The 17637-nt window shown below is 40.7% G+C and overlaps 1 protein-coding gene across 1 annotated transcript in view; it reads left to right on the top strand.

Moving 5' to 3' along the window:
- Positions 1–17637, top strand: part of EPB41L5 (erythrocyte membrane protein band 4.1 like 5) — a 75626-nt gene that overhangs the window by 23460 nt on the left and 34529 nt on the right. Inside the window, exons 6-11 of the mRNA XM_039319359.1 lie at positions 6984–7028; positions 8014–8066; positions 10239–10359; positions 11104–11191; positions 13049–13137; positions 16042–16111. Coding sequence (XP_039175293.1) covers positions 6984–7028; positions 8014–8066; positions 10239–10359; positions 11104–11191; positions 13049–13137; positions 16042–16111 — 466 coding nt within the window. The remainder of the gene's footprint in view (positions 1–6983; positions 7029–8013; positions 8067–10238; positions 10360–11103; positions 11192–13048; positions 13138–16041; positions 16112–17637) is intronic.

Genomic DNA, 17637 nt, shown 5'->3' with positions numbered 1-17637 from the left:
GATAAATGTTGGGTTTTTTTCTTCTACATGTTTTTTCTTCTAATTGTTCTCCAGCACTGGAGATGGATAATCCACGCAGTGGGTTGAGACTGTATTCCTGGCCAATCAGATCAGTCAGCCAAAGTTGCCACGCCTGTCCTGGACCACGATTTCTCAATCTTGACTGATCTGGCCACACAGACAGACGTACAACTTTGGCTCCTGGGCAGGTATAGTTCCTTTCCATTGGGGGGATTTTTTTCTAGTAGCTGAAATTGCTTAGTTTAAAAGTTAATTAGAGATAATGTAATTCAATTTAATTGATTACTCTAAAATTCCCTTGCTAAATTATAAGACTCAGGAAGTCAGATTCCCTACAGGGGAAACCATCCTCACTTAAAAGGGGGAATTCCCTAACTCCCCTCCCTCACCCAAACCCCAACCACCTTCCCACAGCTGGAGCAGCCGGCAGCCGCCTTAAACAAACGGGGAGGCTCGGGCAACCCCTCGCGTTTAAAAAAAAAAAAAAGACAGAAAGACAAGCAATTAGCAAGGGAAGCGGAGGACAAAGGGGACGCATGCTGGGAGGGAGATTGATTACGGGAAACAGCTGGCGAGCGAAGGAGCAGTTTCTTTCACTCACCAGGCTGCTCAGGGTCTTTTAAACGAGGTGCCATTGTCTGGGCAGCTGGGAGCACGCGCGGCTCTTTGTTACAACCGCACGTGGCACCGGCAGCCTTTTAGCACAGGCGCAGTAGTCTCCTGCTTCTTTAACACATGCGCAGTAGTCTCCTGGCAGCGGCGGCCATATTTTGTGCAAGCAGGGGATCCAAGGCTCCCTGAGAAGCCTAGGTCCAGCCGCTGGAGTAAATGAATAGGCAAGCAGTACTAGGATACTAGAGCTTCTATTATTCATTTAGAGACAGTCAAATCAGACACATACCTGCTTGTTCCAGGACATGGTGTCTTCAATCCAAAGTAAATAAGAACCTTTCATAACTAAGTGTGTTTAGTTGCCTTTGGCTCCTTCCGGACTTCGGGTCCCCCATTAGTGGCCCGTACGCTTCTGGATTTAGTGGTGGGTTCCAGGCATCCCCAGTCGCGTGCCTGTCCTTACCCACCATAGTCAAGCCGGGTTCCAGGCATTCCCATTAGCGTGCCTGTTCTTATCCGTGCACAGTGACTAACTCTGACAATTTTGCTCCTGAGTTCCAGACGCCCCCAGTAGTGCGCCTGTCCTTACTCAAAGTTGGAGCTCTCCTACTACCTGGGTCCCCCCTATCGCGGCCCGGCGTTAGTGGAGAATGGAGGAAGCAATCATTCCCTCCACTGGAGCCCTGCCTTCATCCTCTGGAGCACCCGCTTCAGAGGATTCGGAATCCTCTGCAGCCCCTAGAAAGGCTGCAAGGAAGTCATCAAAGAAGGCTGACAAACAGGCAATCAGAAGACACCAAGCCCTAGAAAAGGAGTTCAACAGAGCCCAGAAAAGGGCCAGAATTGAAAATAGGCAGAATGGGGGGATAGGTCCCGATCTACCGCTGGGTCTCCCTACATCCCCACGGGGCGTTTGGTCATTAGGGAACTCATCACAGTCCCAAACAGAGGGCGGGATAGCCGAGTTCTCATCGCTCTCCCGATCCCCTTCCCCACGGAGGTTACAGGAAACCCCGAGGACCATGCTAACCACAGCACCTGCAGGGTCGCAGGCAATGGTTACTCCTCCTGCATTGACGGGGGATCTGCTAGCTACCCTAATAGCACAGGCAGTGGACCATGCATTTGAGGCCAGGGCTCAAACTTCCAAAGCCAAGCCTCTAGGACTTAGAACGAGGCATCGAGAGGAAACGGAGGACCATCAGGATCTCTCCTCCTTCTCAGACTCGTCGGTCTCAGAGGAAGCTTACCTGGACCAGCCAGGTACGTCACAAGGGATTCAAATGTCTGAGGAAGAGGAGGACACCTCACCTCAAGGGCCGTCCTTCAGCGGTCTGTTTAACCCTTCTCTTTTTGTTACCATTCTGCGCAAGGCTGAGGCCACAGCCCATCTGGGACATGGGACACCAGCGGAGCCTGTCACAGTTGACACGGAGGCTGAGCCGACGTTCGCCGAAAAGGTAACCACTCAATACCGCATACCATGCCCGACCATGTTCCTAAACACAATAAGGAAACAGTGGGCAGCGCCAACCTCCCTACCGCTTCCTAGCAATGCGGAGAGGAAGCTATTTAACGTAGCAAGGGAGCTAGAGGGAACATTGGAGGTGCCGGTGGTGGACGAACCCATAGGTCCCCTGATATCGGACACGGCCATATCAGGAGATTTTGCTGAGGCTCTTAAAGCCGAGGACCGAAAGAGTGAGTCCAACTACAGGAGAATGCACCAGGCAATAGCTTGGGCTACCAGGGCGACTACCTCCGCATCCTTTTTCACCAGAGCCACACTGTTGGCTCCGTGAGTTACAGGGCTGGGTTCCCATGGAGGACGTACGCACTCACCAGGAACTCAGCAAAATGGTAGCGGCCACGGAATATGCGTCGGACGCGACACTTTTAGCGACCAGGTTTTCAGCCAAGGCAATGGCGGCAAACAACACGAGCAGGCGCCTCCTCTGGCTAAAGAACTGGCAGGCGGATACCAAATCCAAGTGGAAATTGGCTTCGGCTCCGTACCAAGGGGCAAAGCTGTTTGGTGAGGCACTAACGCCGTACCTGACAGAGAACAAGGACAAGCGCAAGGTCCTTAAACACCTGCTTAAAAGGCAGGACAAGAGACCCGGCTCCTGGGGAAGGAAACAATCCTTTCGTACGGAAACCAGGGTCAACTACTTCCAAAATTCCCAACCCTTCCAAGCTAGACAGGATAGGGAAAGACGGGACAGACAGAACACAAGAAATAGGCAAACACAGGGAAGACGGCCCTTTCGGGGGAACAACCGCCCCTTCCGCCATACCAGATGACTCCCACCCAGACCTTCCCATAGGGGGCAGACTAGCAGGGTTTGCTCCCCAGTGGGAAGAGACCACCACGGACGTATGGGTCAGGAACACCATACGTCATGGTCTATCTCTAGAATTTCTCTCAAAGCCCCCGAACCGCTTCCGCCCGTGCCCCTGTCCCACAAACCCAACAAAGAGAAGGCTCATGAACGAGGCCGTTCAGCACCTTCTAAACATACGGGCCGTAGAGCCGGTGCCTATGAACCAGAGAGACCAGGGGTTTTATTCTATCCTCTTCGTGGTCCCAAAACCCTCGGGGGGTTGGAGAGCCGTTTTGGATTTGAAAAGGCTAAATTTCTACATAAAATACCGCAAATTCAAAATGCAGACACTACGCTCCATCCTTGGAAGCGTAAGGAAAGGGGATTTTCTGGCATCGATCGACCTCACGGAGGCATACTTGCACATCCCTATCTCTCTGGCTCACCGCCGCTTTCTACGGTTCGCCTACAGGGGGCACCATTTTCAATACAGGGCACTTCCATTCGGCCTGTCATCAGCGCCCAGGGTGTTCACCAAGATTCTGGCGGTTCTGGCAGCACGCCTAAGAAACGTCCCGATCAGAGTCCAGTGCTACCTGGACGATATTCTAATCCAGTCATCGTCCGCCCAACAATCTCAGGCGGACCTAAAGTCAGTGATAAAGCTGCTGCAGGACCACGGCTTCTCGGTGAACTTTCCAAAGATCCACCTAACCCCAACTACGAGAATACTCCATCTGGGAGCGGTCATAGACACAGAGGAGTGCAAGGTGTACCTATCACAGGAACGCCTCAGCAGCATAAGGAAAGCCGTAAAATAGGTAAGCCGCGGTCAGTCAGTGACGCTGGTCTGCCTCTCCCAGCTGCTAGGGAAGATGATATCGACCATAGCAATAGTTCCTTGGGCAAGGCTGCACTCAAGAGAACTGCAGTGGTTCATGCTCCCGTTTCAGAGACAACAAATCAGTGCATCCCGGAAGAGGGTAGGCATACCTCTGAGAGTACGACACTCCCTCAGGTGGTGGCTATCTCCAGCTCTCTCAGGGGGTCCCCCTTCAGGGAACCAGACAGAGTAGTAGTCACAACAGATGCGAGTTTATTTGGCTGGGGAGCCCACTTGGGGACCAAGTGGACACAGGGCTGCTGGTCAGCGGTGGATCTCCGACACAACATAAACTGGCTTGAGCTGCGGGCTATTCACCTAGCGTTAAGGCATTTCCACAGCAGCATAAAAAGCAGGCATGTACTGGTCCTGACGGACAACGTGACAGCCAAGGCCCACATAAACCGTCGGGGGGGCACACACGCTCGCTCTCGGCCGAGGCCTTCCTACTGGGGGCCTGGGCGGAACAAAATCTGGCCTCCATAAAGGCCGACCACATATCGGGGGAGGCAAACATCCAAGCAGATCTGTTGAGCAGATCAACAATAGATCACTCGGAGTGACAACTACACCCAAAGATCTTCAGGGAGATCTGTCACTGCTTTGGGCTTCCCCAGGTGGACCTATTTGCCTCTCCTTCCAATGCCCACCTAACTCGCTTCTTCTCCCGATTCCCATCCAGGGGAGCAGAGCAGACGGATGCGTTATGGAGCCCATGGCCAAGGGGACTCCTGTACGCGTTTCCACCCTTACCTCTCCTTCCGGCGGTAGTACGCAAGATTCTACGGGAAAGAGCCAGGGTAATCCTTGTGGCCCCTTATTGGCCAAGGAGACCTTGGTTCGCAGACCTGAGGAGTCTCTCCCACACGAATCCATAGCAGACTCCTCCGGAGAGGATCTCCCTCAAGCAGGGGGAGATCTCCCACCCAGAGCCACAATGGCTACAACTAGCCGTCTGGCTCTTGAACGGTCAATTTTAACCAAGGGGGCTTGCTCACAGGGTGTAATTAGGGTCATACAGGCATCAAGGTGCCCCTCCACGAAGCATATCTACGAGGCCACGTGGAGAAGCTTCCAATCATGGTACTCTAAACAGGAATTGTTACTCGAAGGGATCACGGTTCCCAAGATCCTAGAATTTTTACTAGATGGCCTAGAGAGGGACCTCTCGCCAAACACGCTGCGCAGGCAAATCGCCGCCCTCTCAACTATATTTTCTGCCAGCCCCGGTGAATCCTTGGGCAAGCATTCCCTTAATACGATCCTTTCTCAAGGGGGCTGCGAATATCAGACCGCCAACCGTGCACAGGTATCCATCGTGGGAACTACCACGAGTACTACAAGCTCTTACCAGAGCGCCCTTCGAACCACTCAAAACGTGACATTCGCTACCTGACCCATAAGGTAGCATTCTTAGTAGCTATCACGTCAGCTCGATGGATATCCGAGTTAGCTTCTCTCTCAACGAGGAAGGACCTGTGTCACTTTCACAGGGACAAGGTAGTCCTAAGAATAGACCCTTCCTTCATTCCAAAGGTCAACTCCTTTTTTCACAGATCACAAGAAATAGTCCTACCAGACTTCTGTCCAAATCCAGCTCATCCCCTGGAGCAACAATGGCACACCTTGGACGTACGAAGGGCACTAAGACATTACATTTCGCGCACAGTGGAATTCCGACGCTCGGCAGCGCTTTTCATATCCTTCCACCCCGCTACTAGGGGCCGGAAGGTCCCGTCCTCTACCATCGGTAGGTGGATTAGGGCATGCATCACTGGGGCATACCAGGCGGAGTCCTTGCAAGTCCCCAAGCATATCACGGCCCACTCCACAAGGAGTGCTGCCACCTCAGCAGCATGGGCCATGCAGGCTTCTATTGAAGAAGTGTGCAGGGCAGCCACTTGGGCCTTTCCCTCTCCATTCATTCGCCATTACAAAATCGACAAGTACTCCTCTGCAGAGGCCTCCTTCGGTAGGAGGGTTCTCCAGCAGCTTCTAGACCAAAGTTACACACGGGACCAGTCTATTCCCCAACCCAAGGGACAATAGGCTTTGGTATGTCCCACTGCGTTGATTATCCATCTCCAGTGCTGGAGAAGGGGCGTTGACTTACCTGAACGCCTTTTCTCAGCACGGAGATGGATAATCCACACCCACCCTTATAGACTAGGATAATAGGGTATATTTAGTTGAGCCAAAACGTCTTACTGTCAGTCAATGGCTACGCTCGTGTCAAGACTGGGAAATCGTGGTCCAGGACAGGTGTGGCAACTTTGGCTGACTGATCTGATTGGCCAGGAATACAGTCTCAACCCACTACGTGGATTATCCATCTCCGTGCTGAGAAAAGGCGTTTAGGTAAGTCAACGCCCCTTTTCACACATTTCTCTTCTCTATGAAAATATTTATTTTTCTTTAATCTTCTGATCTTAACCCAAATATTTTATACCTGTAATTCATAATCTGTCTACAATCTGCAGCTGGAAATGTTCTAGCTGAGTGAATGTATATCTCATCTTCTGTTTTCCTTTATGTAACTGATTTGATTTGAGGATTGTGCCTATGCAGTAGTGATCTTATGCTGTAGAGTATATTTATGGTGCTTGATAGCAATTTCATGTATGTATTAACAAGGAAAAAATCCTCATCACAAAACTCTTATTAATTTCTCCCTGTTTTACTACATTATACAAATCTAACTTTTCTGTAATTTCAGATTCATTTATTTCCCCAATATCTGTAATCCAGTCATGCATGAATAGTACTCCTTACTTTCTAGGTGATGCTTTTGACATATTTTGCAGTTTGCCATAGAAATTGTTCAGTGTTGTATAATGTTGCATTTCTATCTGGGTTATATATAATCATATAATAGTGATGTGCAGTTGCTATCCATTATGTCTAATAGATATGATTCTGTTGTTTGATAAAGCTGAATAGTGATGTTCTTTTTGGAATATTATTAGCACTCCATTCCATCATACAGTTTAATGCTCAGAATGTATAAATTAACCCTTTTCAGTATTTCTAAGTTCATTTATTCCTAAAACATTTTTTAAAAAGCAAGGTCCTAAACTGTTCAAAGCCTCAAAATATCCTTGCATCCTCACTAACATTTTTCTTGCTTTTCCCTTTTAAAACAGATATTTATTTGTTCTTCAACTAAAGCAGGATATTTTGAGTGGCAAGTAAGTACTATTGATAATTGTACTAAAACTTAATTCACACAACATGCTAAATCTTGAGTTGGGCTTATTGCAAGGCACATACTTGATCCCCTGTGTTAAGTGTTTTTTAGCCACAACTTCAATAGCTTCCTGAATGTCATCAGAGTAGTGGGAGGCATCCAGATCTCTGGGAGTCAGGGACTATGAAGTGTCCTTCCTTTCACGCTAAATTTTATTTCTAAAGCTATCTCGCTATCTTTTTTCAGATTGCCAATTTTATTTCCTAACCCTACCACAAACTAGAAAAAGCCTTCCATGGTTAAAATTTGTAGATGTTAGTAGTAGCCTCTTTAGCTGAGACTGTTGTCTTTTGTGGAACCGAAGGAGTTTTTGTTTACAGTCAAGGCCCTAGGAAGAATTTTCCTGTGTGAATCAAATACTATTCTGCGGTGACTCATCGTTATCAGGTAGTTCAGCTGCTAGATTATTTCCCTTGTACTGTTCATATCTGTAGCTCACTGGACCTGGGTAAGAGATTCTGTGTTGTCTTTGGGCATCTACATTTGTCAAGCATTACATTTTGCATATTCAGCAAGAGTAGCCATTGGATGCATGCTTTGGAAAAGAGTACTTTCTACTTTCCTGAGTCATGCAAAAACCTCACATTACCTTGCTATCAAGACAGACCACAAAGAAAGATATGGTATTGCATGTAATCAGGGCTTTTTGAATGCTTTTCTGAATTTACACAACCTACCGTCCTTTCTTCTTGTAGGCACAGCTCTCATTGTACTAAGATTGTTTTAGTTTGGTTTCTGACCATCAAATGCAAGCACACTTTTCCAGTTTATTGAAACACATTATTCCCTTCCTCCCTTCCTTTAAAATCTAATTATATTTCTACACAGCCTACAGCCCAGTCCTTTGGGATTAAGGTTACCAATAAATGCTGGAAGGAAAGAAAATATTAGAACAGTTTGTTTGATACATTTTTTTCTTATTATAGATTGGAATGTCCCTTTGAAACAGCAGTGCAATTAGCAGCTTACATGTTACAAGGTAAGTTGCCTGGAGAATTTTGTGTGGGTGTGCTGCTTAAAACCATGGACTTCTTCAAGCCAAACAGGTTTCCTTTGCCAGTAGCAAACCACATGCACATGCTTGGTCACTTTTGTACATGAAGGATCTATTTCATGTTCAATCCAACCACAGGATTATAAAGCTGATAGGGCAACCGTCAAATAATGTTAACCACCAAGATTTCAGCTTTGGACAACTATTTTACAACCCATCATGATTAAGAAGTATGAATGGAATTCTGAGGCTTGCAGAGCTATGATCTTTATCTGAGGAGGGGGATTAAACAGGAGTAGGAAGAATCAGCTTTCTTCAGTAAAATAACTATTTTTGTTATTTGAATTTTGTTCTGAAAAACTCAGAGAATAGCAAAATGGTTACAAACCTGGCTGACAGTTGGAATCCTACACCGAGTATGGCAATGCTTTTGTCATCTTTCCCAAGGTCTCTTAAAAAGCTGCCAGGATTTTACTTATTTTTTATTGTTTCTCATAAATATAAAAGAAGTTTTCTTGCTTTAGCTTTAATAAACTTGAATTTTAACAAATGTGTACAACTCTTATGTGTGATTTTATCATATGGTGTCCTTAAATGATTTACTTCATGTTTATTTCCACATAAGAATATTTACTTAATTCTTGTAAGTATAATTCACCTAAACATGTTCCTATTTTAAGTGCTTAAACTTTATTTATGCAGAAATAATTTCTGCACAATTCAGTGGAATATTTATAGGACACCAGTTTTGGAGGCTTTAGTGCTACTAAAGTGCTTTTTGGCTTTAGATAGTTCTCATTATAGATAACAGATTTATAATTGGATATTCATTTTTTGTCTAGGAATAAAGAGTGTTCAGGGATTTTTTTTTTCCATGTATAAAATCAAAACTGCAAATGGCAAATATTTTGTTTCCTGATACCTGCACAAAATCATATAAATCAGTTATGTTATTCAATATGTTGCTTTGAAATGCAAAAGTGAATTTTCTTTCTTGCACAATTCATTATATATGATATAAAAATGTACTACATCCCTTTTTAAGTTATATCAGTGTTGTTTCCATTATTTGCTACTAGCTTAACTATAGCTACTATAGTATATGTTCTTTTATTGTTTTGTTCTTTATGCAAACTGCTGGGCTCTACTGATTAGATTTATGTGTAATCAAGCCATATTTAACTGCATAGCATCTGTAAGCTAATTAAGCTGAGAGGAGAGTCAGCCCATATGCAAGAAGAGGAGGGCAATAAAATTATATTTATGTAGCCAAAATCATTCTCAGTATTGCAGAAAAGTTATGAAAAGGTGGTGGTCCTGAGTTTCTGAATCACTGCTAATGTGCAAAGATGGTCTTAGGATGCTAATTTATACCAGACAACATTGATTTTTTTTAATTTAAATACGTAGACATATATTCTGTTTAACACACACCAATGTAAAACTTTTCATTTTTGAAAATAATCTATTAGAATTTAAATAAAATTGCGTTAATTTGGGGGAAAATATATATCCAATATTCCAGCCTAATTCTGTAAATTGGGTTTATAGAAGTGTATCCCTTATTGCAAGATAACTTTATACAAATAAGAAATAGTAAAGTATAAAAACCTGGTGATACTCCTTTGAGATTGTAGTTGCATTAGCCATTCTCAAGAGAAAGAGGCATGTCTAATTAAAGAGATTTTCTACTCTGTTCAGCAGGTTTAGAGCATGTGTGGGGGAGAATACGGGAGAAATAAGAATATGGAGCATACCTATTGGGCAAGCAAAATTCCATTTGTATGACATTGGAGGAGACCAACGTAGGAGATAAATATATTTATTTATCAACACTAAATGTTCTCTCATTTTATGATAGCTAAAACACAGCAAGTTAATAAAGAGTTTTAAGCTCCTAGAGCAGGGGTAGGCAACCTTGGCTCTTTTATGACTCGTGGACTTCAATTCCCAGAATTCTTAAGCCAGCAGCTGGCTCAGGAATTCTGGGAGTTGAAGTCCACGAGTCATAAAAGAGGCAAGGTTGCCTACCCCTGTCCTAGAGAGTGAAAGATTCCATACTTGAGCATTTTGGATATTAACAGTTCCAACCAATCTAACTGAGAGAGAAAGACTATTTGTATTGAGTGAGTGACTGAGATACCCTGCTTTTTGCAGCTGAACTTGGGGATTATGATCCTATTGAGCACATCCCAGACATAGTGTCAGAATTCAGATTTGTGCCCAGTCAAAGTGAAGAGATGGAACTGGCCATTTTTGAAAAGTGGAAGGAATACAGGTAACTAAGTCCTGGATTGTAAATATTCACAACTTGTCCCTCCCATATAATTTTGTATATGTATGTATTATTTTCTGTCCATTGTGGCATGTTATTGATAACTTTTTTTTTTTAGTATTTAGCATAAATTGGGATTTCATCAAAATTTGTAGATCTGTAATTGATCCCTACAAGAGAGACCATAATGTTAATTATTATGTCAAATACTATTTTAAACAACTACACAGAATATATCTTTTTGATAACATTTATGTCGTAGTATGTGTACTAGCTTTATCCTCATTTTCTTTTTAGTTTTCACCAGAGGTTCCCCAGGATGGGGATCAAGAATCTGAATCCCCCCTAAATGCAGAGTAGTTGCGATTTTGCTCTGTACTTAAAAGCCAGATAAAGGAGAAGCTGTTTTTCAATATTATGCCATCTATTTTTCTCTACAGAGCAAATACCAACAGATCTTAAAACCATCTGGTATTTTTTAAATACTAGTGCACAAATTTAGCATCTCCAAATTTATCAGAACAACTGTACAAGTTTCAACTGTACAAGTTTCCACAGCTTAATTATGCGGTGTAGTATTTTCCCAGTTCTTACATTTCTAAGCGAAATAAGCATCTATGGCCCATTTGAATTAGAACTGGTACTCTTTAGTTTGTCTTGGGCACTTTTAAACATATGTGTAGTCAGTTTTCTCCGGAAGGATTTTATAGTTTTGCTGTAATTTTTGTGTTACATATATTATTTCAGGGGTCAGTCACCAGCTCAGGCAGAAACAAACTATTTGAACAAAGCAAAATGGCTCGAAATGTATGGAGTAGACATGCATATAGTAAAGGTAAGATTGTGGTAACAATCTTTTCAGGAATGCTTATAATGTTAATATTGAAAAAACACAATTCAGACGTAAGAAAATGGATTTTTGTTTATTTCATCTGTTTGCCATGGCATGATACTTTAGCTACATCAGATTAGCTGTCTCACAGGCCAGCATAAATCTCTGGATCTTAAGAGACTCTCCAGAATAGATTTGGTGGAATGCTGCAAAGGAAAAAAAGCCATGTAACTTACCAGTTAAAGATCTTGCCAATGTACCCCAATAGAATGTACTGGTTTTTTTTTATTAAAAGTTTTAAAAAATTTATTACAATATAAACCCCCCACCCCTCTCCCCTTCCCCCCCTCCCCCACTTCCCAGAGCTGATTACAGGGTAACAAATAAACAAACATAATCTAACTAACATAAACCAGCTATACTATCAATCAAAACCATAACACACTTTAACTCCTTCTCAAAACAAATATTAACAAATTAAAAAAAATAATAATATAATTAAAACTATTAATAATTATCTAAACTCTACTCAAAAGCAAGATAATACTTTTCAGTTTCATATTTCTTTTGAATATAATCAATCCATCTTCTCCAAACCATAATGTATCTTGTGAATGGTCCTTCAAGTAGGCAGAGATTTTCTCCATTTCTGCTAAATTAGACACCTTAAGTGTCCATTCTTCCAAAGTAGGCAGTGAGTTTTTCTTCCAATATTGCCCCACCAATAATCTTGCAGCTGTTATAAGATTCAACATCAAATTAATTTCTTTAACGTCAAAATCTACAATAATACCCAACAAAAATAATTGCGGAGTAAACTTTATCTTTCTCTTAAAAATCTTTTGAATATTCCACCCAATAGAATGTACTGTTGTACTGCTGATGATAACAGTACATTTACTACAATCATCTGTGACTAAACGGTGTTTATTTGTTTCTGACTCTGAAAGCGCACATAATGAATGTATTAGTACAAAGTGACAATGTCATAATGGTTTGATGGAAAATATGATGGAATCCATAGGGGTTTTCTTTTAAGAAATATTATCTAACTGGTAACCTAATATTAATCATTTTAAAGCAGGGGTGTCAAACTGATGGCCCGCAGGCCGGATGCTTAGACCACGCCAACCCCAACTCCACAAAAGCAAAAAACATCGTGGTACATCACGATACGTCACGTGTCGTGATCGAGTTTGACACCCATGTTTTAAAGTAAGGACAAATCACAAAGCTAGCTAGACTATCTCCATATAAGTAATATGGAGCTGTGGTGACACAGTGGTTAGAATCCAGTATTGCAGGCTAATTCTGCTAACTGCCAGGAGTTCGATTCTGACTGATTCAAGGTTGACTTAGCCTTCTAGCCTTCCGAGGTCGGTAAAATAAGGACCCAGATTATTGGGGGCAATATGCTAATTCTGTAAATCACTTAGACAGGACTATAAAGCACTATGAAGCGGTATACAAGTCTAAGTTCTATAGCTAAGTGCTATTGCTATTTATATTATTTTCTCCACCGCCCCATGTTTTTTAAAATTCCATTCTTTCCAGCATAGTTATGGAAAGTTTTCAGTAGTAATAACATTGTAATAAATAACCATGAGGCAATTTAAAATACAAAGATAAAATATTATGAAAAGTACAGATCATCCCTAAATGTTCTGTTGGGAAGCAGGAAATTTAATGGAACAGATTGTTCACTTGCTAGGTCATGTGTTAATTTAGATACAGTATATGTGACTTACTTTGCTGTAAAATCATAACAATAAATAAAATACTAATTATATTAAGATAATCTGTTCTGCAAAAAAAAACATACCTGAAGGAATATTTTAACCTAATTTTAATTATTATTAGGCAAGAGATGGCAATGATTATAGCCTTGGATTAACACCGACAGGCGTCCTTGTATTTGAAGGAGATACCAAGATTGGATTGTTCTTTTGGTAAGCTGGAAAACCTATATATCTATGCCTGAACTGCCAGGGAAGACTTGAGCAGTCCCAAAGTCACAATGCCAGGATCATGAAAGTTTTGGGAAATCTTAAAAAGTGACTTAAGATATGTTAATCATGGGGAGGGGGCAAAAACAGTCTTTCCTAAAGAACTACATATGACCTAAATATATGAACAGTAAATAGGCCTATCAACCACAGAATGCTCTGATCTGTCAGTCAACAGAAACAAGAGTTAATAACCTTAGACCAGAGGAAGTTATGAGTGACAGTTAGTAGTAGAAACTGCAGGAGAACGGGAACATTTCTTCACCCTTGAAATGTGTAATATCCATATCTAATATGAAATATTTTTTAGGGAGTCCACTTGCATTTAGAGTTTATATAGCCTAAATTTGAGTAAGGCTTTTGGTAAAGTTTATAATAACTACAACACTGTTAAATTGGTATCCTGTATGGCATAGTTGGGATGACTCTTAGAAAGGAATATATCAAATAGAAAGTCTCAGTGTCTGAGAAATAATATTGGTGTATGTGTTTTAAAAAAGTTAATTTTTATTATAATGATCTCCTTTTGAAGGATTTTTTGATTTTTTTGGAGTTAATCTCTCTTTTTCTTTTGTTTAATTTTTGTAACTTTTAAGAAGGAGTAAAGATTTTTCTAAGATGGCTCCAAAGTGTTCAGTATTTTTTTGTTATAATGATCTCCTTTTGAAGGATTTTTTGAATTTTTTTGGACTTAATCTCTCTTTTTCTTTTGCTTAATTTTTGTAATTTTTAAGAAGGAGTAAAGATTTTTTTTAAGATGGCTCCAAAGCGTCCAGTAATTCCTACAGCTCCTAAGGTGGTTTCTTCTTCGGTGTTATCATCAGTGCAACAACCTAAATCAATAGCTTCACCCTCTTCCTTGGTACAGCCAATAATTGTGAAGGATTTGCAAGATATGATGGGAAATGTTATATCTCAAATTAGGGCAGAAATGAAAGAGATTTTAGAGGAAAATAATAAGATTTTGAGGTAAGAGATAGTTTTGGCTCTAAAAGGAGTTGCCTCTGTTCTTGAAAAGCTGAACTCTCGTGTAGAAGAGGTAGCAGAAAAAGTGGAATTGATGGAGGGAAAATTTGAAAGCATGGAAAAAGAAATGGAAAATGAGATTCTTATGCTTCAATATAGACAAATGGAATATGCCTTAAGAATCAGAGGTTTGGGAGAGTCTGTGCAAGGAGATCTGAGAGAGATGGTTGCAAAGGACTTTGCTGTGATTTTGAATAAAGAAAAAGAGGAAATACTTAGTGAAATTGAAAAATTATTTAGAGTTAACTCTGTGGTGGCAGTGCAAAAGAATTTGCCAAGAGATGTGGTAATTTACTTTGGGAAAAGATCTCTGCGCAACGAAATTATACAAGCTTTTTATAATAAACTTTTTGGAGCGACCTTTAAGGGCAGATTTCAAAGCACTTCTTTCGAGATTTATGGATAAGAGAGACTGACAAGGATGGAGATAGAATGAAAATTCTAGATAAGAAGTTTAAGTTTAAGTACTTAGTTTAAGTATTCAAAAGAGTACTGAGTCTGTGGGAGAAGCAAGATTTACAAACTTTTTGGAGTTAGCTTTAAGGGCAGTTTTCAAAGCACTTCTTTTGAGGTTTATGGACAAGAGAGACTGATAAGGAATGTGTTTATTGTGGATGGAATTTGTTATTGGTAAAGATTTAAATGTGTATAAGGGAATTCTAATGTTTTAAGTAATGTTCAAATTTGTGTTTTGGATGGAGTTTATAAAGAATGATGGATAATAACATAAGTATGATATGAAAAGGTTCAGAGTATATTATAATGTGTTTAATGATTGGGGTTTTTTTATTATTATTATTATTTTTAAGAGAAGATAACTTGTTTAATTAAATGTACCTAGATTTGTTTAGGATTTATATGTCTTTTAAGTTTTTTTTTGATAGGAGAGAAGATTATGGAGATTGAATGAAAATCTTAGATAAGAAGTTTAAGTTTAAGTATTTAGTTTAAGTATTCAAAGAGTATTTAGTTTTAATGGTATAATGAAGGTTTATATGTTTATTTTTGTGTTCTAGGATAAAGAAAGAGGGAGAGATTAGATTTTATATTGTAGGTATAGATATTCAAAGAAAGTAATGTTTAAATTTGTGTTTTGGAGGGAGTTTATACAGAATGATGGATAATAATATAAGTATGATACTAGAAAATGTTTAGAGTATATTATAATGTGTTTAATGATTGCAATTATTATTTTTTAGAGAAGATAACCTATTTAATTTAATGTATTTAGATTTGTTTAGGATTTATATGTGTTTTAAGTTTTTCTTTTCTTTTTCTGAAAAATTTTAATTAAGCCTGTACTCAGCTCTGGGAAGGTTGGGGGAGGGTTTGGGAGGTTTGGGGAGGTGGGGGAGGGTATGGGAGGGTGGGGGGGTTTGGGGAGGGGATTTGTTTTGTAAAATTTAAAAAACTTTCAATTAAAAAAAAAGTTAATTCATCTAACATTAGCTGTGTCTCATTTGGATTGTGCAGAATTGATGTAAATGTTGGGAGATAAGCTAGGACGCATTAGAATAGATATTCCTTGGGTTTATTATAATGGAAAGCTGGAATATATAGGGTAATTGCGGCATTATTTGCATAAAATGGTGTAAAATTGTTTAAGTGAACAAGTGAAATGAATAAATACATCTAATAGTTAACTTTTAATCAAAGTTACCACTGATACTTAGATTTAAAGCATCTTTTAATTATAATTCTAAGATTTTTTAAAACTCTATGCAAGATAATGTTCTTTCTATTACAAATACTTCAAACTTATTTTTTTAACTCTGTGAATAAATTGTAGTGTAAATACATTCAATATTTTTCCTTTTGCAGGCCAAAGATTACTAGATTGGACTTCAAAAAGAATAAACTAACACTAGTGGTAGTTGAAGATGATGAACAGGTAAAAGAAAAAATCTTCCTCACTTGGTCTTCTATGGAAAGTAATGTCTCTGAAATTAAACTTATTGTATTTTCCGGCGTATAAGACGACTGGGCGTATAAGACAACCCCCAACTTTTCCAGTTAAAATATAGAGTTTGGGCTATACTCACCGTATAAGACTACCCCTCTTCCAACGCACACCAAATAAAAATTAAAAAACATCAGATTTGATTTCAATATGGTAATTTTAATTCAAATGCTTATGACATGCAGGTACTTAGCAGAAAAACTGTCACTTATATTATCCTCTTGGTCTTCCATCCCACGAATGCTAGCCAGTTTCAGGCTAGTATTTACTGCAACTCTCTCGGCCCCCGCCCGTCTTTCTGACATATACACGTGCGCGCACACACACATGCCTCCTTTCCCTCCTCCCTCTCCCTCCAATCCTTCCACCCCATCCCGATTTCCAGCTCGGAAAGTGCAAAGCAGCGAGGAGAAGCGGGCGCGCGCGCGCACACACGCCTCCTTTCTCCCTCCAATCCTTCCCTCTCCCTCCAATCCTTCCCTCCCACCCCGATTTCCAGCTCAGAAAGCAGCGAGGAGAAGCGTGTGCACGCACACACACACACACATATACACACACACACGCCTCCTTTCTCTCCTCCCTCTCCCTCCAATCCTTCCCTCCCACCCTGATCTCCAGCTCGGAAAGTGCGAAGCAGCGAGGAGACAGATTGAGACCCACAGGCATTTACCAGCCTGTGACTTCAAGTTAGCAAAAAGCAGCTGCAAACCACACGCCTGCTAGAGGTGAGTCGCAGGGACGGATTGCTGAAACAAACAGCTTAGAGTTTAATTGCTCTCCCCACCGCCACTCTACCAATCAAGGACTCTTTTTGAGCGAGGGGGGGGAGAGAAAACTTGATGAGTAATATACCAAACCACATGTGTAAAGGAATAAAATAGAATACCCATATTTTCTGGCGTATAAGACGACCCCCAACTTTTAAGAAGGTTTTTGTGGCTTAGAAAGTCGTCTTATACACCGGAAAATACGGTATTTTTATTGTATCTCATTAAGGTTATGCCAAAGGTATGTACATTATAGTCACTAAATCAACGGAGTCAACACTGTAGGTTAGCTCTCTCTTCTGAATGGAGAGTTGAAAGTTCTTATATTTTTCTATATCTAAGGCTGATCTTATAGGAACCTTTTTCAAATAATGCCTCATTCTGAGGAGTTGGAGATTGATGATAAGAAAGATATTTTTGATGTTGTTCCCTTGCTCTTGGAACATTTTCCAAAGGAAGCATGTGTGTCATACACTCATCTCTATTTATTTTAAACCTTTCAGATTTTTAAAGTAATTTATTTGTTTCCTCCAGCGAGGTATTTAATTGTTATGCCTGTTGATGTTTTAATTTAATATTTGTTTTATTTTATATTAGGTCAGCATGTTAATCTGTTTCCTAATGTGCAAGTCTATTGTGTTTTATTGTTTAAGTGATGCTGCACAGTGCTTAAAGAGCTTATTTCATAAA

This window comes from Crotalus tigris, unplaced genomic scaffold, assembly GCF_016545835.1.
Source record: "Crotalus tigris isolate CLP2741 ecotype Arizona unplaced genomic scaffold, ASM1654583v1 scf7180000023579.1091882, whole genome shotgun sequence".
In the NCBI taxonomy this organism is placed as follows: Eukaryota; Metazoa; Chordata; class Lepidosauria; order Squamata; family Viperidae; genus Crotalus; species Crotalus tigris.
This window is presented reverse-complemented; position numbering and strand designations above follow the sequence as displayed.